Genomic DNA, 24,976 nt, shown 5'->3' with positions numbered 1-24,976 from the left:
TCTTTCATTTTGTACGAAAAGCACAGTGACGTACAGTGACGTCCCTAGACAAAATGCTGCCCCTGGGCAGCGCCAAAATGTCGCCTAACTTTTTTATACAATATTTTATATCATCCGTGCACGTGTCATTTCTGGTCACCATGGACGTCGAAAGGCAACGGAAGTAAACTAAGCATCGCGAATCCGACAAAAAAATACAGTCCTGTTAAGGCTATACTTCAGCTGGGGCACGGTCTAAAACGTTCGTGACTACGCGACGCGAAGATTGTGCAAACGACGCGTGCAGAACAAAACATAATTTTTCATAAAAATTCAACATGCGTCCATTTAATGTTATATTTATTGTTATATTAGTAATAATAATAATATATTCATTGACATGTTTTCTTTTTCAAGTAAATGGGTAACGTTTTTTAGTCATCTTTACACGATTTAAGAATTAATTCCCCCGACGCCATCACAAAACAAATTGACGTGTTCACAGCTCTACTTTCGCTCTCCGATTGACAGCGAGCCCGAAATTTCGTCGCTCCTATAGTTGAAATTTGCCGTTTCACTGAAGTATGCTCTTAAACCTTTCATGTTAATTAATACATTTTGTTTCGGACCAGTGAGCAGAATTTTTTTATGGAAAGATATTTTTGTTATTAGGTTCTAAGTTTAGGTAGCTATTTATATATTATCCAAATGATTCTCTTCGATTTGCCGCCTTTCGAGTAACTTCCGGCCGCAAGCGAAGCTCAATCTGCCTACCCCCATGGGACGACACGGGTCTAGGACGATTTGGCGCCGGGCACAACTGGACGCCACGCAATTCGAAAATAAATAGACGTTAGGTACTTATACGTACTTTAAAAAAAAAAATATTTTTATTTATATTTAAATTATTATAATTATTATTATGATTTAATAGTTGGTGAGAATTTAAATATGCACACGTAAATAATGATTTAATCGTGCATATTATGTTTAAGTTCCAACGAAAAAAGAGTTTTATTTTTATATAAAGCCTTAGGCATGGTAATTCTCAATTCGCGATATAAAAATATTATGTTAAGAGTAAGATAAATTAAAACTACTAAGTAGTAGATAGAAACTGAATTCATCGTCTACGTTCTTTTTACGTGTTTACGACAGTGCGGCGTCCAATTGTCCTGGCGTCCAGTTGTCCCATTCCCAGACGACACTGGAAAAGCATTAGGGTACCATGAGGAAATAACGATTACCGGTATTCAATATGAAATACCGAAATACCGGTTTTTTTAATGTTTTCATTAGGTATTGTAATCCCTAACGACCTAGGTACCTAATATGTTACGAAATTGGCAAGCGGAATCATCCGACGGCGTGCGTACAACGCGGTAAGACGGCCGGAATGCAAGAGCAAGATTAACCCGACGCATTAATTATAGTCACAGACAATTATTTTCCCCTCCGAGAGATCGAATTGTCGATTGCTCGGACCATTGCGTGCCTGTCAACCGGCTGCGAATGGGCGCATCTGGATTCCTTTATTGTCTGACTGCCTTGCCAAGTGTACTGAACAGACTGCACGGAGCCGGCAAAACTTAAAACGTTTAATTATTCTTGCAGTGGATTCTATTATGAATACTTAATCGGTGTCGCAGGCGAAATATTAAATGCATTGTCTGTACGGCTTACTAATTATGCTGTTTTTCATGCCAAAATTAATGTTTTTTTTATTATTCGTTATATAAACGTTGTCTACTACTCGCGAAAATCCACACGACAACTCAAATTAATCATTTTTTTAAATCATCATTAGCCTGAATTGATCCACTGCTAGATGAAGGCCTCTCCAAGCTGATTCCACTTCTCTGGTTCTGGGTCTGGCAAATACACATATTGTTTCATAATTTGTGTTTGAGTCAGAGTATGGAACTAAGTGGCTAACATCCATTTCTCGTAAAAACAACATTCTGTTAATACAAAACCTCCACTCTGTGGAGGCCCAATGATATTTTTAGGATCGGACATTATTTAAAAAAAAAAAAGTTAATGTTTCTGAGTGATATCATGCTCGAGACATATTATGTTTTGGACATAGGTAATTAGACTTCAGCATGGCCCCCACGTTCTGAAGCGGGCCCCCAGGCTAGGACCTTTGACGGGCCCTCTACCTATCGCTAAAGATAAAGGCAGTGTGACGCTCTACAGTAGCGTTTTCCAAATGGTGTACTTGGTAAAATTAATGTGTACCTATATTTAGTATTTTTGTATATTTGAATTCATCTATTTGAATTATGGAGTTGTCGAGTATCGATACACAATTAAAAATTGTATCGTACAACCACATAATTTAAAATAATACTCATATTGAAGATAAATGACTTTTTTTACTATTCGAGAGAATATGTGATGTTAAATTTGTGTGTTTAAATCACTTATCTATCTGGTCAATTTGCCACGCCGGGCCCCCAGGCTAGAGCCCTGTCAGCCCCCCCTTTGTGGGGGCCATGTTAACTTCAGCATAGATTTGTGGTCGTGTATATCATACTTAGTAAGAGGTACGTTTTCAGTCTATCTAAGCGATGGTGCCCACAGAACGCGTCAGGCGCCGCACTCGCGCAAAATTTCTACAAGTGGCGCATAAATCATTGAAAATACAACGTAATCAAATACGCCAGCGCCCACTGGATATGGCAACGCATTATACGCGCGCGCCGCATGAATCATCGTTTTTTCGCGAATCACCGCTTCTCGGCGATACGAATGAAATAAAATACAATGGAGTCCATTCATTGACCACAGCGAGTAAAAACACGCTGCGCGAGGCATTGTCGATCGACGGGCGGAAAGCAATTATTTAATTACAGAGAAGTCATTGTTTTATTTCATTGCGTGTTCAGTTTATCGCTGGTTGAAGAATGTCGTCGTAAATTTTAATTACAAGTCCCGAAATAATATAATATTTTTATTGCTTTGTTATAAGAGGCGCTGTAATAATATTTATTTTGTGCTGCTTGGGCCGCTTATAACATAGGTGAAGGGTAATGCGCGGGAAGAGACGTGTGATTATGGTTATGAATAAACACTGCATTCGCCGACTTCGCGCGCCCGACGCGTCTGTGGGCACCATCGCTAAGGGTGGCAAATTACCAATACATATTGTAACTGTACCTATACTGTTTTACGTCAGTTTTATAATTCATCCTTCAGTAGGTATTTTACAGTTAAGTAACGGTTACCAGGTATTTAAAACAATACTTACATCAAGCGTACTACATATCAAAAAACGGTTGTGAATCACTGCATTAACTGATTAAAAACAACTCTTTAACGAGAAGTAATATATGTGGGGATCATGGTGTGGTGGATGAAGAGGTCGAGACTTGCTGGTTGCTCCAATGGATGGAGGAGCGAGTTTTATTTGCAACGTAAACAGTCGGTACAAGTGTATGTTACAGTAGTTATGTTATAATACTTATGATACTGTTCTGAAGTGCGAGTCTCGGTAAAATGAGATGTTGTGCGGAGCGATACAGAGACTGAGATACTAACAGACCGGGAACTTATATTCTAGTGAAATGTCCGATGAATTATGATCCGCTATTTATTCACGTACTCACAATCAAAATAATACTCGTAGCTTGAAAAGAATATTTAGGAAATAATTATTATAATTGAGTCAGCTATATGGAAGTTGCGTAATCGGATATTAGTTGACTATGTGGAAATAATCATTGCAGTCAGCTATTTACTGAAATTGCTATAATTGGACAGTACGGGAAATGGATATTAAGGAATTTATAATTGCGGTCAGTTATTTAATACCGCCGATCAATATGCTGATACGTATTGAGTTGTTTATCCCCATCTAATATATAAAAATCAATATTTGTTTGTTTGTTTGTTTGTTCGTATTTTATGCGCTGCCATACCATTCATCCGATTGCGATAAAACTTTGTTAACTTATTGCTTGCACTTTCGCGAAGAGTATAGGCTATATCTTATATATAAAATGATCTCTGTCTGTCCGTCTATATGTCTGTTTGTCTGTCTGTCCGTATGCGTTTCTATACTATTCATCCGATTGCAATGAAACTTTGGTAAGTTGTTGTGTGCACACCCGCAAATGTTTCTGAATTAGAAAAATAATCATCTTTTCTTCTTCATTCTATCTTCTTTTATTCGTATGGCTCCTATATCATTCATCCGATTACGATAAAATTTTGACCAGTTGTTGTGGTAACACCCGAAAAGGTTTCTGAATTAGTACAACCATCTTCTTCTTCTTCATTCTATCTTCTTTTATTCGTATGGTTCATATACCATTCATAAAATTGCAACGAAACTTTCGTCAGTTTTTATGCCCACACCCGCGAAGGTTTCTGAATTAGTTTTTTCTTTAACCATTTTCTTCTTCTTCTTCTATTCTATCTTCTTCTATTTGTATGCATTCCTATACCATTCGTCTGATTGCAATGAAATATTTTGATCAAGTGTTGTGCTTACGCCCGCAAAGGTTTCTGAATAGGTACAACCATCATCTTCTTCGATTGTATCTTCTTCTATTCGTATGCATTCCTATACCATTCATTTGATTGCAATGAAATTTTGATCAAGTGTTGTGCTCACGCCCGCAATGGTTTCTGAATTGATACAACCATTTCTTTTTCTTCTATTCTATCTTCTATTCGTATGCGTTCTTATACTATTCATCCGATTGCGATGAAATTTTGACCAGTTTTTGTGCACACACCCATGAAGGTTTCTGAATTAGTACAACCATCTTCTTCTTCTTCTATTCGTATGCGTTCCTATACCATTTATCCGATTGCAACGAAACTTTGGTGAGTTGTAGTGCGCATGCCCACAAAGATTTATGAATTAGAAAATCATCTTCTTCTTCTATTCGAATGCGTTCCTATAACATTCATCCGATTGCGATGAAACTTTTGTCAGTTATTGTGCGCACACCTGCGAAGGTTTTTAAATCAGTATTATACAAAATACAAAGTTTGCTGTTTGTTTGTTCCATCCAATTTTGATTTTTTTTACTACGTAATAATACTATTAATAACGTTTGCATATTTTGGATTCGATTTTAATTTAGTGTTCTTTTGTTTGACCTTTACTCCTATTAGAATTACTTTCATATTGCCATATTGTATTACACAGATATTTTGGTATTAAAAAGATAATTACTTATTATTGAATTAAATATTAATTATTGAAGCCGGGTCCTTCAGCTTGTATATTATATAAATTACTTTAAAGATGTCACCACTTCTTCGAATTTCCAAATAGGTACATATTTCGTCATTCCAGATAACAAATCACGTAGGTATATACTACTTATTGTGTTTTATTAAACAATGCGTAGTTTCGAAAAACCTCTAAGTATATTATATTAGTTACTACCGCGATAGAGAGTATACAATACAAACACTTAAGTACGAGATAAACATAAACAAAATACCCGGTTGTAAAACACACTCTTACTTCATTGTTTTCATTTAAAATCTCAATAATAAATCTCTCCTAAGTACTTTGACATTCTACAAATTTGTGCGTAGACACAAGTATGGTTGTAATATTGTCATCTGCTACTGTCAAGTGATTTATCATTTTCTAAAACGCTGCCTGAGTTATTCAAAATATAAACCAATGCAGCTTGAAACACGAGTAATACATTATCTGTCTTAAAAGATTGTAGCGTTGCACAATGATTATATCGCGGTGCATTTAAACAGAATGCAGTATCTCAGAATGCATTGCAAACGGAAATTTAATAAAAGAGAATATTATGAAAATTAAAGTTTTTTTTTGTGATTTTACCAAGGCTTTGACTGCGACTCGCTGTCATATCGCCTATTCTTTTCTAGAAGGGGATCCGTCGATCAGGTCCTCACTCTTATTCTGTTAAATAACTTTACAATTTTGCCTAGCTCTTCCGTCTTACCCACTGCCGCCAGGACACGCTTCAATTAATCGACATTCTCATAGATACCCGCAATTCGCAGCTGTACTCTGTGAAGTTCATATTATTATTATATTATATATTATTATTAGCACTACAATAGTGCTATATGTACAATGTGCTCTAAAACATGACATTCATCGCAGAGTTGGGATTCACTTCTTCCCATGAGGACATCAAATCTTTTGCCCATTGTGTGCCCTGTTCTTAGCCTCAGCATTAACTTAAGCTCATTCCTCGTCAAAGAAGACGCTACAATCCAGGGCACCCTCTCGTGGTAAAATTAAAGTTAAAAATCTATAATTTTATTTTAAATGGGCGGGGATTGATAGCACATCGCGTTAATCAAAATTCACATCAACAAAAAATACTCAAACATTTATAAAATAGTTTGGTTGGGCCAAATATGGTGCCCGTCATTCCTTATTTCCCCATCTACCTCATATCCTTATATATTTTATTATTGTCACAAGACCAGGGCGACCAGAAGTTATGGGTCATGATACGACCGTGATTGCGAATAACATTTAGTTAGCTCGAGTGACATCAAGAAAGTGGATGCGAGCAGGCTTGTTATAGCTTTACCGTCGTTAATTGGCAACTGGTAAATTGATCGTCAACCGCTGTGCGTACAGGTACGGGTGATTCGTCTATCGAGTACCTTTTCCACTTCTAAGGCAGTTATATCAAGACAACGGGTTCATATTATAGGATTATTGCAGTTAGCTGTTTACCGCCGTTTACCACAGAGTGACTCAGACAAAATACATATATTCGACCTTTGTTGCGCTAAATCTGATACGGTTTGAGCCAATGTCGCGATATAATCCATCCTGAACATTCATCCATTCACAAAGAGAAACAATTTTAGCTCAGCACTCCATTCCTAGTCACGGCAGCGACAAACAGAGAAATTATGACCAAAACTACTGTCGACATCCAACAGAAAGAAACCCTCTCATTGCTGTAATGTCACCTTAGTTCCAGACCATTAAACTGAAAATATTTCAGTTAATATGTACTTCGTCATCTTCATATTTCGGCTAATTCCAAGAATCAGCAATATAACATTTAATTAAAACGTTATTATTTTAAAAATCTATAGCATTATACATAACATGATAGATATCCGTTTGATTTCATTTACCTGCCATGACAATATAAATGCACATTTCATACATAACGTCTCATTCCATTACTTAGTATATTCGACAAAGAGAGACATGCTCAATAGTGAGAAATAAAAATATGAAAATAATGTGTCAGATCAACATAGTATTATGACTTGTAGTTGTAGGCTTTAAGAATGTACGCAAATACTTGAGTGATTACAATTAATTAAGTTTTGATGCTTTTTTGATAATTTTAAACTTAGGTAAAACAGATGATAAAACTTTATTAGACTTATTTATGATGCCAAACTAAGCATTTCTCTTTTTTCTATTGTAATATTAATTGTCAACTTCGTATGGTAGGTACCCCAAGGTGACTTCAGCGGTTCAGACGGAATTAATCATCAACGTAAAGGGAAAGTTAAAAGATTAAATGAAGAAATTATGGTAATATTGCCACTGAATTTAAAAATATATATTTTGAGAACAGCTGAGAAATAAAATACCTACTTAACGTTCAATTAATAATTTAATAATGACATTAATATTATCTGTTGATTTATTTATACAATGCTTAGAAATGATACAGTTTTTTTGGCTGTGCTCGTTTGCAAATTAAAATCATATTTAAATGATAATCATTTGCTTACGTAAGCTTTTAAATTTACATATGGCGTTGAATAGAAAAATCTCAGAATGTACAAACAAAAAAATCTATTAAAACATGATACACAGTGGGAACGAAAAAAAATTGTTCTGTGGATATTAATTATTTCGCTTTATGAAAAACATATTTTTACATAATAATATATGGTCAAATGATATTTTTTCAATTGAATTAGTTTTTATTTAAATTAAAATTATATAAGATTGAAGGAGACTTCATAATATTAAGCGATACATCAGTGAAACGGCAAATAATTTTCAACTATAGGCGCGACGAAATTTTGGACTCGCTGCCATTCGGAGAGAGAACGTCGAGCTGGGAACACGTCAATTTGTTTCGTGATGGCGACGGGGGTATTAATTCTTAAATCGTGTAAATATGACTAAAAACGTTACCCATTTACTTGAAAAAGAAAACATGTCAATGAATATATTATTATTGTTACTAATAGAACATTAAATGGACGCAAATTATATTTCGTTTGGCATGCGTCATTTGCACCCGCGACCCGCAATCCGCGCATCACCTAGCCACGATCTTTTTAGACCGTGCCTCAACTGAGGTATAGCCTTAAAGCGTCAAGATTTCTCAAAATTTAAATTTTGACCGCCCTCGTAGGTACTTGTTAATAGTCATTTTTTATTCAATGATGTGAGAACGTAAAATTCTTCGTAGTCCACCCCCATTGTCACATTTCGTCACATAACCCCCTGTCTATATTCCGTCACATTTTTGACACCACCGCCTTAACGTTAAAAAACAGATAAAAAGTTGTTTTTTAATATATACCCTTATAACCCCGATCCCTAATATTGTGTTTTCAAATCTTTTTATATTTTTGTTTAGTTTGTGACGTCACATTTTCTCTGACCCCTCCCCCCTAGAGGGTGACGTCATAGGTTTTGGGAAAGCATTAATGGAATTATTATATCACAATCCTTAAAAAAAATTGAACCAAATGGGATTTGAACACATATCTTTCGCTTGCAGTGTTTTATTCTTTATTCAGTACCTATGCATCGACCAGGGAACTCAGAAATAATGGTAATTGAAATACCTAACGGGTAAGGAGTAGCAGGTAACCGATCTCGAGTCAAGAATACGTCATACGTCGAATAGTGACAACTGCTCTCGGTTTATGCATTGACGCTTAATATTGGTGTATTACAAACACTATTGCACGTGCAAAATGCGTGTTTCATTTTCGTATGACACTCACACATTCAAAACCCTGCATCAAAATGTGGTATATTGAATATTGCCTATCGGAATTCTATTTATTATCTGTTCTGTGGCATCGACTTATTATTTTGATTCATCTGCTGAAGCCTTTGTTAACCGAATTATGCTCTGTAGTACCTATATGCTAACATCGTATATTATAATATATAGTTAGTATTCCATCTTGAAACTCTATTGCACCTTACGATAAGTTAGAATCGGCGGGACAATATACTGAATTGATTTGTCGCCACAGCTGGGGGTTAAAAGCGGATCAGTTTACACGACGAAGAAATGAAAAGCAAAATCCGCGGGATTATAGAACAAATTTATATGGTTGACTTATTTATGGTACGGCAATTTAAATAAGTGAGTACTCGTGCAGTCTCTCTTGTTCTCAATCTGTGGTACGGTATTGATAGATTAAAAAAAAAATCATACCTAATGATAAGGCACTGTTTTTTTGTTTAATTGAGGCATGTGATTTCAACAGATATAAGTGACAACTTAGCTGTTTTCTATAAAATGTTATATTATTTTAATACGTACAAATAATAAAAAAAATAACTGATACACTAACACACTTTAATAATTAGAAATTTAATTAGAGCATATCGTAGAAAATAATGATGACCGAGCGGCTAACGCGTCGGTTTATAATATTGTGAGTGACAGGTTCGAATCTGCGGTTCCTGCAAATACACATATCGTTTTTAATGTGTGTTTGTAGTCAGAGTATGGACTTGATGGGTTCAGCAAGTGGTTAATATTCATTAATTGTCGTAAAAACAAAAAAAAAAATAATACAAACCTCCACCATGTGGAGGCCTAAATGATCTTCTCAGGATCGGATATGGTATAAAATATTATTTAATTTCTAACATTTCACGATGGCCGCGCGGTTTAAACGTCGGCCTATGACGTCGTGGTTCCCTGGTTCGAATCTGGGTCTGGCAAGTACAGATATTGTATTCCAATTTGTGTATGAGCCAAGTATGGACCTAATAGGTTGAGCAAGAGGCTAACATCCATTTCTTGTAAAAATAAAATCTGTTAATACAAAACTCCACTTTGTGGAGGCCCATATGATCTTATTAGGATCGGACATGGTCAAAAAAACAAAACATCTCCTGTGTACCAACTATTAAATAATATGCTGTTGATATGGAATTTGAATTTTTGTAGGTCTTTCGTGTCGTTAAAAAAATCTACCCGCATACAAATTTGACCGCGACTCCGGTATTGATTTTAGCTTCCTATTAAAATAAATAATCGCACATTTTTAACAAAAACATATCTGATGGTTTTAAAAATATTTTTTTGTTTGTTCTACGATATTTGAGAAATGTATATTGACAGCACTTTAACGTAACAGTGTTTATTTTTAAAATCATTGTTATTGAGGTTTACCACATGAATACTGGTTTAATTATAAATTTGTCTAATATTGATCTTTTTTCGATTAAAATTGGTAAGCACTTACGATATAGTTGGGTACAAATAATATATTTTGATTTGGCTAATTAATATACCTAATGTTTTTACAAAAAAAGAAATCGCAGTTGATCGCTTTTTATGACACTATCAAAATATAGTAGTCCACGACTCCAATTTTGACCCAACTATCGAAGTATCCATTGACCCTTTTTTGATGGGAAAGAAATTATTTTTGAAAGCTTAAAAATATTAATAGGTAGGTAAACATGAATTATTAAAAACATTTTCTTCTGAGATAGGTAGTAATAGTCTTCAAGAATCATGGTCCTATCTACAGGTGTCCGATAATAGTAAGTTATTGAAAATTTGCAAACACTCTAATTTGAAAACATATACACACTAGAAAAAATCACAAAGGGAAAAAAATGGCGCTAATCCAGCAGATACACGTTCAAGTCCCGTCGGGTGTCGTTTTTTTCTACAAAATGATTTTTTCTGGTGTGTATATGTATGAGCTGTTTTCAAATTACGTATATTCAATATAAAAAATGTTATATTCTCAAATCTTGTGTCCTATTCGTTGAATAAAAAAAATAATAGTTTATTTAACAACATATTATTATTTATCTTTGAAATAAATTTATAGACTTGATATTATGTGCACTTGGATACCTTCGGCCCCAATTACTAGATTATGTGCAACGGTTTCAATATAATATTATGCTATTAATACCATCGACTGAAGGTACTTGATTTAATTTGAATTTAAATTCTAATGGATTCAAGCTCTGTACTATTCCATTTAAGTATTTTTTCCCACTTAAATGGAATAGTACAGAGATTGATTCCATTAGAATATAATATTATGCTTTAAATAAAATTTTATTTTAAATACGAGTACATAAAAGCAAATGGATTTTTATGGTCAGTAGAAATTAATTTCATTACTCGTCTATGTTATATTCTGAATTTGTGTTGTAGTCCAGTTCTACTGGTAACATTTGCCTAAATCACCAATAAGGAAGGCTGGCTACCTGTGCAATGTTGCCTAATTTATGAAGTTACCTTACTGTAGTTTATTAAATTTAAATTAGCGTATTTTTAAAAGTTTACAATATTTACTGTAAAATACAGTTGCAAAATAAAAACGCATACATATACTAAGTTAAAATACGCGGAAATTTACAAGTAATAATTTATTAATGAATATAAATTTCAAAATCAATCTATTATTATTTTATTCAGATATGCCGTTGTCTAAACACTACATTCCTTTACACAATATAGAATATTTAAATCTGTCCATATTTTTAACAGTACGTATGAAATTATAGTAAAAAAATCTCATTATATTTTAAGTTATGTTGGACTATAAATTTGAACTCTGGAAGGAAAGGAAAAATTTACATATTATTCGAAATGATGCCCGTTTCTGTGAATGATTTCATATTATTACTATTTTATACCTTTGCAGTTTTTTTCTGAATTTAATTATCGTGAAATGTGATACTATTTACATAAATAACAAAAAAATAAATAAAAAAAATTGAAGGGGCACTGAATGATTTATATATATCCTGGTGGGTTATGCAACCGGCCCAGTGGAATTTTATTGAATGGGAAAATAAACGAGTGTAATTTATTCGTGGGGTGTGGGCGTTGAAAAGTTGCAATATTGTTTTAATCGCGATCGGTACAGTTTGGCAACATCTTTAAAATCAAATTACCATTGCATTATTTAATAATACAAACAGCCATAAATTATTGAAAATAAACAATTGGCTTTCAGAATGCAATGAAAAGTGATTCTAAAACTTTTCCATGGGTGACATGTAGGGAATCCAATCCCGAACCAAAATTTTGATCCCGGGATTGGCGTTTTTTTCGATAGTTAATATAAATTTTTTATTTATACAAAGCATTGATAAAATCGGTCAAAAATGTCTAGTATAATTATTATACTATTTAAGACATTTAATGTTAAAAGCATACATCAGTGAAACGGAAAATAATTTTCAACAATAGGTGGGACGTACTCGTAGCTGTGAGCACGTCAATTTGTTTTGTGATGGCGTCGGAGGAATATATTCTTAAATCGTGTAAATATTACTAAAAAACCTTACACATTTACTCGAAAAAGAAAAAATGTTAATGAATATATTATTATTATTATTATTACTAATATAACAATAAACATAACATTAAAAGGACGCATGTTAAATTTTTATGACAAATTATGTTTTGTTCATCACGCGTCGTTTGCAGAATCTGAGCGTCGCGTAGTAACGATCTTTTTAGACCATGCCTCAGCTGAAGTATAACCTTAATATTGTGTACGTTCAATCTTGGACATACATACGTTTAATTTAAAAGAAAATGGAATTCATTCAATATGCCGTACAAAATAGCCTAGAAGGCGCGGGTTCTGAGGTAGAGCGTAGGAAAGCAATAATAAATCAACTAAATAATAATAAATTAGTCGATGAATGTAAATAAAATACGAAAAAAATAATTTTAATTTGAAAGGGTAACACACAGGTTGAGGATTACTAGTAAAATAAATATTATCTCGGTTCCTAGGTTGTGTGCAAGGTTAACAGAACAGCTCTCGGTATTGATTCATTTATCGATACTAGCTTTTCTTATTTTCTTCCTTTTTAGTTATTTTCACCCACTGGGGTTGTGTACATTTATTGTATTCTTGGTTTAATTATTGTAATATAATAATTACTGTTTATCATATAATAATAATAATTTATTATATCAACATATTCAATTATAGACGCCTTAGCAACCAAGGAATTTCCAGACGCTGCATAAACATATTGAATAGTATATACAGTGAAGCCACAGCATGCGTGAAACTCCACAAACGATCGCGTAAATTCCCCATTAACAAAGGTGTCCGGCAAGGTGATACCATTTCACCTAAACTATTCACCGCTACTCTTGAGGACTTATTTAGGAAACTTGATTGGGAGGAAAAAGGTGTTCCAATTAATGCGGAGCACCTCAGTCACCTGCGCTTTGCAGATGATATTGTTATACTCTCACAAGACCCGAAAGGCCTCCAAGGTAGAATGCAAGAACTCGCGGATGTCAGTCAAACGGTCGGCCTAAAGATAAACGTCTCAAAGACAAAAGTGATGAGGAACTTTTTTTCGGATCCTGCGATTATCTGTATTAATGGCACCCAACTCGAGCAAGTCAGCAGCTACGTCTATCTCGGACAGCAGGTGCCCATAGACGGAAGCATGCACGATGAAATTGCTCGAAGAACAAAGCTGGGATGAAGTGCTTTCGGACGTCTGAATAGTATCTTCAAGAGTGACCTACCATTATGTCTTAAGCGTGGGGTGTTCAACCAATGTGTGCTACTCGTGCTCACGTATGGCTGCGAGACGTGTACCCTCAACACGAGAGATGTCCAAAGGCTAAGAGTCGCACAGCGAGGCATGGAGAGGTGTATGTTAGGCATCACGCGAAAGGACCGTAAGAGAAACGAATGGGTTAGGAAGTAGGCAGAAGTACGCGATATAATAGACGTTGCCAAAAAGCTGAAAAGGAGATGGGTGGGGCACATTGCTCGCCGAAAGGACGGCCGCTGTACAAATGCCGTCATCCAGTGGTATCCAAGGGGCACGAAACGGTCACAGGGTCTCCCTAAAACCCGCTGGATTGACGAACTGGTAAAATTCGGCGGAAATACGTGGCAGCGAACGACACAGGACCGATAGAGTTGGGAGAAGCTTAGGGAGGCCTTCATCCAGCAGTGGATTGACCCCGGCTGATGATGATGATATCAACATATAAGCATTAGTTTATTGATGGCCCAGTGCTCTAAACTTGGGTTCACATGCTGCCAAAAAATATCCTTCGTCTAAACTCTATTCAGCTATTCATATGAGTGTAAAACTCAATTCAGTTATAAGAAACAAAAAATGTTGCGTTTGCTATTGAATTACTAAAAATAATGATATGTTCGATAAAGAGACATATTTATGATATTTTGTAGAAGGGCGACTTTATTCCTTGGAGAGGCCCTGGTTAATAACATCATAACAACTGATTTGAATAAAAAAAATGATATTATGCCGATTAATGCATTTTGGTAACCAAACGTAGGTACAACATGACAATAATAATGAGATATAAAAATCTTCTTTTCATAAAGTTGTTTCATTAGAAAAAAATATTAAAATTTATTACGGTAACTCCGGGTCTTAAAGAGTTAAAGGATTTCAAAGGATTGAACGTTATTTATATGCGATGCTACGACCACGAGATACTTAATTCTGTATTGTATTGTAGGTTCGTGTAATAAATGGATAAAATAGTATAATGTAATGTTAGATCTTTACTGAGTTCATGTTATAATAGTGTATAGAAATATTGCGAAACATAATACAGACAAGACAACTTATGAAGAATCAAAGCTTGTATGTTCGTGTATACCCCAACAATATATATATATATATATATTTAAATAAATTTGCATGAAGGGTTGTGGAAATAATTGTAAATCTTTAAGATAGGTATGTAGCAATTCTTAGAAGGTACAATACCATTTTGCAAATCATAATATTATATATGAATTAAGTTACTCTTTTCCCACGATGGCCGAGCGGCTAAAGCATCGGCTTATAATGTCGTAGGTCCCAGGTTCGAATACTGGATCTGGCAAATATACATATTGTTTTTCAATTTGTGTTTCGAGTCAGAGTAAGGGCCTAATAGGTTGAGCAAGTGGCTTAGCATCTGCAAAAATCTGTTAATACACAAACCTCCACTCTATGGAGGTCCATACTATGATCTTCTTATGATCGACCATCCAGTAGGTTGTATCATGAAATTCCTTACTATTCCTTTTAATTAAACCATAAATGATTTAGTGCAAAGATGCCCAGTTTTGTATGTTTTGAGAAAATCGAATTTTAAGATTTAAGATGCATGAGAAATGGACATATTATTATGTATTTGAAAGATACAATATTTTCTCAAAATATATTATCCTATTTGAATGTACAATATTTTTACAGTATATAAAGATACGATGCAGACGAACGTTTTGTGTATGTTAACTCAATTTCGACAAAACCTGGACATAAAATATCTTCGATGTGATATGTCTGCTCATCTTAACTTGGAGATCTTTACGTATGTCACCCGATGACTTTCATATCTTAATATATGATATTGACTAATAATAACAGCCGTATTCATATAGTCTTGAACCGCGCTCAACGCAGTTAGTGGTTTATCGGCCGAATAAGAAAACTATAAAAAATGCATACGTCACGAAGATGCGTACAGGAATGCGCACCAAACTTAAAATGGCGGCGATCTGCGTGATCTGTCAGTGTCACTTTAATATACGTCTAAAATGAGTTCATCACAACAAGCGTTTTGTAGGTTTAGTTCGTCTTGATTGAAGTCGTCGTCGTTGGGCTATAGATGTATACGTGATGTTAAAAATGCTAAAATTGTAAAAATGTATACAGACATCGAGGATCGATGGAAATGGTAATATTGTCAATGATCCCGCGAAGCTGTATTGCCATATTATGTAAATGTTTACTGGGTATACTTTATCATTTTGTGCATTAAGTTAAGTATAAAATAAATATGGTATTATAACAAATAAATTATTTAAAGTTCATGATAATGATTATTCATTTATAATTATTAAATTTATATGGTACCGTATGCACAGTTTTACACCTATTCACAATTTCAAAATTTTAATTATCGGGAATCAAAAATTAAAAGTTGTTAACATTACATAGTCACGGCATGACGATTATTACGTCAGCGACGTGACGTCACTATTCAATGGACTCTATTTAGGTTTATGCATAATGTGACCATTTATTTTTGTCCTCAAAACGGGACATCTACTTATTTTTAGGTAATAGTATGTGTATTCAAGAACACGCATATTTCTTCATAGTTGTTATTTAATAATGAAAAGCAGGAATGAACACGATATATATATATATATAAATATATGGTTCTGATTTCAAATAGGAATGAAATTCTTGGCAGGATTTTTTTTAATTTTCTTTGGTTTATAACATAGCTTTAAGAACTGTGACTTGCAACTGTGTTTTTTCTTGTTAAAGACCCTTTCTACCAGTGCTTTTCTATCGGTTTTTTTTTTAATTTTTCGCGCCTTTTTTTTGAAATTGTTACCGTGGGTTGCTCTCTTTCTGAAAACGGGACATTTCGGCTTCCCGAAGCTGTGCCTAGGGATAACGGAATAGGCTACCTAAAACGGGACGAATGGTCACATTATTTATGCATGCAAATTTGCATCAAATAGCTTGAATGCAGTTTGCTGTTATATGCATACGCCAGTAAAATATTAAAAAAATGTTGGAATGATCCATTTGAATGTCCAAAATAATAGCATTTTCAGTATGCATTTAATTCTCACCCTACATTAATTCTTGAAATATATTATTTCAGTAATTAAATGTCGCTAATATCTCAAATACGTTAGTCGATGTCGCGCAATCTCGAGTGGCATCTCATTTTATAAGCTTTGAAATGTAATATTATGCAGGATAAATATAAATCCGAACAAGACATTCCGGAAGTGTTACTTTTGGCAGACCGAATGGTGACTTCGGAATAATATTATGATAATTATTTCGCTGACTCTTCACGCAGAGAAATGAATCTCTGCTAAATTTAATGCGGACTTAAGTATATTATTTGTCATCGTGCCGGAGTATAACAACAATTTCTTTTTTCTTTCGACCATGTCCGATCCTAATAGGATCATATGGGCCTCCACAGAGTAGAGGTTTGTATTGACAGATTTTGTTTTTTACGAAACATGGATGTCAGGCACTTGCTCAACCTATTAGGTCTATACCCTGACACACACAAATTGGAAAACAATATCTGTACTTGCCAGACCCAGGATTCGAACCTGGGACCTACGGCGTTATAGTTCAACGCTTAAGCCGCGCGGCCACCGTGGGCATAATTAAATAACAACAATTTAATCAACCAGAAATTTTATAATTCTGCATATCTGAACAAATATAATAATGTGTAAAAATAATTAATGTCAGAAATCAATTAACATAATTATAAGATAAAAAGAACTTTTTACATACAACGTTTTTAAATTTTCTGTTGAATTATTATGCTCAAACTTGTAGTTGATATGAAGTAAATAAAAAACAAACAAATAAACAAATATAGAATACTGAAATGTCATTTTGACATTTCATTTTGATTTCCATAGTAACGCACGTATATATTAATAATTTAGTTGCTATGACCACCCTCTTAGCAACCAATAACAATCATTTACTTTTTACAGATTTTTCTGAAATAACTTTCCATACAAAACAGGATTAACTGAAAATGAATTCAATTCTGCTTAAAGATGGCTAAAGGTATTAAAAGAATGCATTAGCATCGTGTTCCGATGTATTCTAAAAGTTTAAAATATCTAGCTAGTCGGGAAGTTAGTTAAAAATCGATTGCAAGATTTGTACTGGACAAACAACCATCGGACAAACAAGAATACGAGCTAATAAAAACGTTGTAAAAATTGGAGGTGTTCCCTGTCTTTTGATGTATGCAACATCCATAAATCCAGTCATGTCTCTAGGTAAAGTGGCGCCCTTAAGGCGATGTATTTACCTACCAGACTCACCTAGCGGAAAAATATGAAGCTTGCAATTTGAAACATTTTTTTGATAATTTACAATTTAAACTGTATTAATTAATAAATATGTATCTGAAAACAATAAAAAGAAAAATATTTTTGAAGTTATACTTCTTTTGGCGCGTTTGGGAAAACAGATCAGAGTATATTTTTGGCGTGTGACGAAGTTGCGCGCGCCGACGCAACACATAATTTATAATTATGATTATATTCATTTTTTCTCAGGTGTACATGCGCATGCGCATAGTGTCATTTAGTTAGTCGTTCAATACAGCCAAGTAAACGGCACGTGTTGTAAACATAACCAATATTGTGTTATAATAAATATATATGTTTATATACAAATTTCTGGAGACTAAGATTCTACACTTTAATGTATATTCATAAAACTTTATTTATATTGGAGTGTATATTTATTTTTCATTGTAAAGATTGTGTATAAAGATTTGAGGCTATATTTATGTAAGTATTATGTATGAGTAAAATTAAATATCAATAAATAAATAAATTTTGTGAATGTTGAGTTGGTAAATAATTCAAAAAATATATGAAAATTTGATTTTTATTAATTCATCATGGGCACTTCTGAATCAATTATAACCGCTGTATGGCAAAGATGAGTTTTGGTCCAATACAATAATTAAATTACAATTATCATGTGCTATATGAGACACAGATGAATCGATGAATGTACTATGAAAAGACTTAGGTAACGGCTTATTTGGTTTTGTTACGCCAAATAAGTATAACTTCTAACGCGCGTACATAAGTACACACACAGATTTTTTTTATTTGAAGTCAAAGATAAATTTACAATGGTAAAAAATGTGAATTTGTCAAAGGACCCCATCTTATTATTACAACATATATTTTATGGTCATATTTATTATTCAAATTTAGTTTATAAAGTTTTCTATGTTTTGACGTAGAGATTTTTGACTAATTCATAGTTTTAATATTTTTTATATTTATTTTAAAAAACATCTATATTTATAAAAATATAAATGTGTATAACTTGAAATCTTTTTTATTTATATATATTATAACTTTTTAGGGTTGGTGAATGAGTCCGAAATGTTGTTGGAATCCACAGGACGAGATATCCAACATGGCAACCTAAATGCCCACCGTGTAATAATTATGTTTTGATAGTGTTTTATCATTATTTTTTATGTTTTATTGTACGTTGCTAGCACAATCAACTAATATGTATATAATAACATAATAAGTTTCTAATGTACCTAAAAACTCATCAAAATAAAACGGGGTTAAAACATTATTTACATACTATAAATACATGGAAATTTGACATTGTTAACACCGCGACAAGAAGTAATCAAGAAATCAATGAAATAATAGTATTATAAAAGAGGCCATACCTACAAGGGACACTCTGCCTCGCGCATATGTCCTTTCTGGTGATCAAGATGGCGACATCGTGATGATTAGGGTGGGTGTCGTCCGCGGGATTCAGATCTCTCTGCCAGCGACAGAAGTTGGACAGCGTCGTGTCCGCGTTGGTGGTGATGTTCAGCCGTGGCTCCGGCGCTTCGTCTTCCAGAAGGATGATCTTAACCACGACGATGTTGATGTAGTTTCCGATCGTTGGATCCTGGTAGAGAGATGAGACCTGGGCAAGAAATGGCAATATGATAATATATTCAGTAGGTACAAGATAGTACCTACATACATATATAAATGATTTTTAGATTAATTTTTAAATAAATAAAATACACACATGTTATGTATACTATTAATATATTGTATAGGTATACATATAACACTACAACAGACCCCGAGGCTCAATAACTGTAGTATTGTAGTGGAAGTGAAAGAATCAGATAAATATCCAGGCTCATAAATGTATTGTGACCTCAACGAGAATCGATCCCGGAGTCCTCCGAGGAATGGCCAGTGACTTACGCACTGGACTACGAAAGAGAAACATTATGTGACTAATGCAAATTTTCAGTACCTACCTATTAGAATAATATTTTCTTTGATACGAGTATTACCAAAACTACCAGTGTTCAAAAAGTCCGCCAAGGGATCATTCACATAAATGATGACAAGTCTTAAAGGCTGGCTCTGATTTTTATTTAATGTGATGGTATGTGAAGATACCTCCACTTTGCCCGGGTTTCTCTTACTATTAAATTAATTCAATGTCGAATCTAAACCAAAGCATATAAAATTACTTACCATATTCATAATGGTGAGCAGATAGGTCTCGACGTTTCCTTTGTGGTGGAAATCTGTCATAGTGCTATCGGCCACCAGCAATACCTCTACGTGTCTCTTTCGACTGACGGACCGCGGTCCACGGCCAGCCCGCTGACCGCGACCATCACTTAAGACATCGTTCGCCTGCTATAAAAAGACAAAATAACACAGTGTTAGTAAAATGAGAAATAATCTTACAAAAATGGCCATATTTCTTCGTTGTATTTTAACCATTAACGGCGAATTAAATACGTTCATGGTGGCCGCGCGGCTTAAGCGTTGGACTATCACGCCGTGTGTCTCAGGTTCGAATCCTGGGTCTGGCAAGTACATATATTGTTTTTCAATTTGTGTGTGAGTCAGGGTATGTACCTAATAGGTTGAGCAAGTGGCTGACATCCATTTCTCGTAAAAACAAAAATCTGTTAATACAAACTTCTACCCTGTGGAGGCCCATATTATGATCCTATTAGGATCGGACATGGTCGAAAAAAAGTTAGATAGGGGTTTACGGCTGAACCAATCTGTTAATTTTGTAGGGAAAGTTTTAAACAATTATACAATAATATATTCTACGACGGGTATATAAGCATAGATAGCAATCTCCGAAAACTCGAAAAAAAAGTTGTGAGTACAGTTCCATAGAGATTATAATTGCGAACCAAATAAATAATATTTAGTGGCAAACCCAGCATTCTCTCATTAAAACGCACCTTTGAAAATCGCTTTTAAAAGCAAAGGCAATAATCTCACTGTCCTTTCAAAAGCATACACAGCAATCTCCAATTCAACCAATCAAATGCAAGGGAATGTCACGCCACAGGATGGCCACTCCATACTAAGCAGACGGTTAGCGGTGATTTTGTTGGTGCTAATTTTAAATCTTTTTAATATCCTTTTCCAAGGTTTTCCTTCGAGCTGATTAACACACAGCAAATGTGTCGGTATTTTAGAAAGTTTTATGGTAAACACAGCAATCTCCAATTTTGTAAGATGCAAAGGCAACAATCTCCACCGCTTGGTAGCAAAAGCAGCAATCTACCGATTTAAAAATTAATTATCTTTTTATAGAATTAAAAAAAAACTGAGAATGAATTATTAGTTCCTTGATATTAAAATACTAAAATCATGAAATTTTCTTTAATATTTATAAGTTTTTGGACTTTTTCTCTCAAAAAGATAAAAGTGGGAGATTGCTGCCTTTGATTTTGTACCTCTCATATTCTCGTCATATGTATAAACTTTTATTGATAAAAACAGAATATTTTATACTATAGAATTATTACAATATAAATATCATATTTGTCTTGACTTATCTGTCTGTCTGTAACGTACGAGAGGAAATGTGTGAACATGTTCTGCCTGCTATGTTTTATAGGCACAATGCAATCTGTCATTTAAGTATGAATTTCGTCGTTTCTGTTTGCTAATCGATTGGTAAATATTATTGGTATAACTATTATTAAAAATCGAAGAAAATACGCATGGCAATGTCGACATTATTTTTTTTATAATATTTCTTTTCAACATAAAACAATCACGTGCAATAGGTTCGCCATCACTGGCCTATATCGTCTCTGTTCTGGCAGAACACACTAACTGGAGAATACTAGTTTTGAGTAATTTGACTTTAAAGTTGTTAAAATGTTTGAAATGGTCTATCATGATGGATGACTTCAAAATAAAGACTATTTATTTATTAAGAATTTTTCCAGACGGTAAAGTTTGAAATAAGGAACATTTTGGTATAACTAACTGAATATGTCATGTTTTCGAATTAGTGTCTTCTGCCAGAACAGTGACGATATAACATAATATTACGCATATTAATATTTGTGTTCATACATTTAATGCAGAAAGATGCATTTGACTTTTCCGTTTGTTTAATCTGCGCTAGATTTATGGCGCGTAAATATTTCTAATAAACCATAAACAATAAACAAACTAGTCCAGACTATATAAACAATTCTATGATTCATGGCATAGATAGATAAACATATTAATAATGGCACGACTGGGCGTCGATGTCAATTGAAATAGTCCATTTTAGTAAAGCTTGACCCCGATATCAAGTGGAATGACGGTGTGATGGGGCGATTTGACTATGATGGTTCCAGAATGATCTGATATGATGATGTGTGACGGGCCGATGAAGATTATCGCGAAGTATCCATATTATAATGGGCTTGCCAATTAAGAAAACGATTATTCAACCCAGCATTTGACCATAGACAATAATTTGCCACAATATTATGCAATTTTTACGTTCAGTTGTATCGTCCATAATTATTAGCCGTGTCGCACATATAAACTCGTCTCGACTGCAACACGTCGAAAATGTCGATGTGATTTTGGTGGTATTAACGAAACACAATATGTACTGAAAAGCACACAGCTCGAATGCGATATTTTAGTTTACTTTAGTTAGTAAAAACAGCCGATGTCGCAAGCAACAAATTTCACTCGGCCGCTCTAAATTTGTCGAAAAGGAATCTGTGTAGCTGAGAGCAAACGTTGCTCTGGGTAATACTGAGTGATATTTACTGTGTCAGTTGTGATCATCAGATATATCAGATCGGATATTGGATATTGCGCAAATTATCGTTGGAAGCCATGACACTTTATCTTATAACTTATGCAATTTCTAAACCCATTTGGACCTGCTTTCACTAGTTTCTGCATTATTTTTCACCCTTGTATCCATTAGAAATATTTTCAAATTATGTATGTTCAATAAAAGAATGTTACATTCTTAAATCTTGTGAATTATTAATTGATTGAAAAAAGTAGTTTATTAAATTATTAGCAAATGCAAGTACGTTATCAGAAAAATTTGGAGTGATCCTAACACCGGTTAGGTAATTCAATACTTTGGTTTAAAATAAAAATGCCGATTGCCAATAAGTAACGCCATTTAGAAAGTGCTTCAATGAGTATTGTGAAAGCTATTAGTTAACTTCTTTACAATTAGATGGGACACGTGTAGCTTAGTGGGCAGAACACATGGGAGCAAATCTTACTGGGTGTCTTTTCCAGTAGTTTTTCTATGGTAGATAAAATAGTCATCATGATTTATGGCACTACAATCCTTGGTGGGTCTTGGCCTCCTTCAAAAACTTCCTCCATCCCGGACGATCCAGCTCGACACTCTCCAATTAGTTTGACCGAGCATTTTCAATCTTCCGTGGTACAGTCCGATGAAGTAGTAGTCATTGGATATTTAACGCAAGTATAGTCAAGCTCGCCACTTTTGGAATTAATTAACTTTGCTAATGGTAAAAAAAATGCTAAGAAACCTCTTCAGAAGGCAAGAGAGATTCATGTAGAAAAGTAGAGAGGCAATTGAATAAAAAATATTACTAATTAGTAATTAAATACACCATACGAACATATAATTATATTATTTAAGTAGCAAGGCGTCACGAGGGTGTTTTGATAAATTAATCAGTTAGCTTAACAATTAAAAGAAATATCGCGGCGCTTTTGAGGGTTAGTTTAATGTGACAGACGGTCAATCAAAAAGTCGCGCGATGTTAGATAGCTTTGTGTGACTTGGCCTATTGTGATATCTAAACTAGTCGACGTTTCTAATTGAGAGGGTTATAAAACAGTTAACGCTGATTAAATATTAGCACTACGTATCCACTTATTAAATAAATGACCACTTGAGGAAATCTCTAAAGCGCAATGAGAGAAGTTACAATAGTTCATAATAAATTATAATATGCACATAATTTTGAAACAGTATTAATAAACATAAGTATTACATAATTTTGAAAACACTTCTTTGCGCAGGAATCGAACCTGCATCTCTCGGGTATCGCGCCTATGCACATATGTGTCGCTAGATTTCAAAATCAGCCAAGTCCATAATAGATGAATAGGAGAAAAACTGCTTTTTGTTTTCTCAAATACATAGACACAAGGGTGAAAGTTTATATTATTTCGAGTATAGAATATTTAAAATTAATAAATTCCACATTTTGATAATGCAGAAATGTTAGAAAGCAGTAGTTCTTCAGCAATTCACAAAAAAACTCAAAAACACCTAAAGGTGGACTTGGCTGATTTTGAAATGGAGCGACACATATACCACTATGCTATGCGATCCGTGATGTCGGTTAAGTAATAAGTACCGACTGTGATTTAAAATACAAAAGTCGATCGCCAATAGCAGCTCAATTTAGAAAACGCTTCAGAGAGTATTTAAAGCCATTAGTTATAATTTGTCGCTATTAAGTATGACATCTTCAGAATAGTGGTATATGTGCATGGTCGCGATACCCGAAAGATGCACGCTCGATTCTTTCGGGGTGTCTTACTTTTTTAAAAAGATTTTTTCTATTGGTTTTGGTTATAATATATGTGTCGCTAGATTTCAAAATCAGCCAAGTCCATAATAGATGAATAGGAGAAAAACAGCTTTTTTCTCCCTCAAATACACAGTCACAAGGGTGAAAGTTTATATTAATTCGAGTAGGTATATAATATTTAAAATTAATATATTCCACATTTTGATAATGCAGAAATGTTAGATAGCAGTAGTTCTTCAGCAATTCATAAAAAAGTAAAAAATACCTAAAGGTGGACTTGGCTGGTTTTGAAATGAAGCGACACATATTTTCTGAGAAGTGTTTTCAAAATGATGTATGTTCAATAATTAGAATATTACATTCTTTAAATC

General features: G+C 34.1%; 1 protein-coding gene across 1 annotated transcript in view; it reads right to left on the bottom strand.

Moving 5' to 3' along the window:
• Nucleotides 1-24,976, bottom strand: part of AdamTS-B (ADAM metallopeptidase with thrombospondin type 1 motif B) — a 409,878-nt gene that overhangs the window by 98,334 nt on the left and 286,568 nt on the right. The window contains exons 6-7 of the mRNA XM_085946122.1: nt 20,272-20,439; nt 19,449-19,699 (exon numbers count right to left, since the gene is read on the bottom strand). Of these exons, the coding sequence (XP_085802248.1) occupies nt 19,449-19,699; nt 20,272-20,439 (419 nt within the window). The remainder of the gene's footprint in view (nt 1-19,448; nt 19,700-20,271; nt 20,440-24,976) is intronic.

Source organism: Rhyacophila brunnea, unplaced genomic scaffold, assembly GCF_057557595.1.
Source record: "Rhyacophila brunnea isolate RB1 unplaced genomic scaffold, BYU_Rbru_1.0 scaffold_19, whole genome shotgun sequence".
Taxonomy (NCBI): domain Eukaryota; kingdom Metazoa; phylum Arthropoda; class Insecta; order Trichoptera; family Rhyacophilidae; genus Rhyacophila; species Rhyacophila brunnea.
Note: the sequence above shows the minus strand (reverse complement) of the source record. Positions and strands in the feature narration are given on the sequence as shown.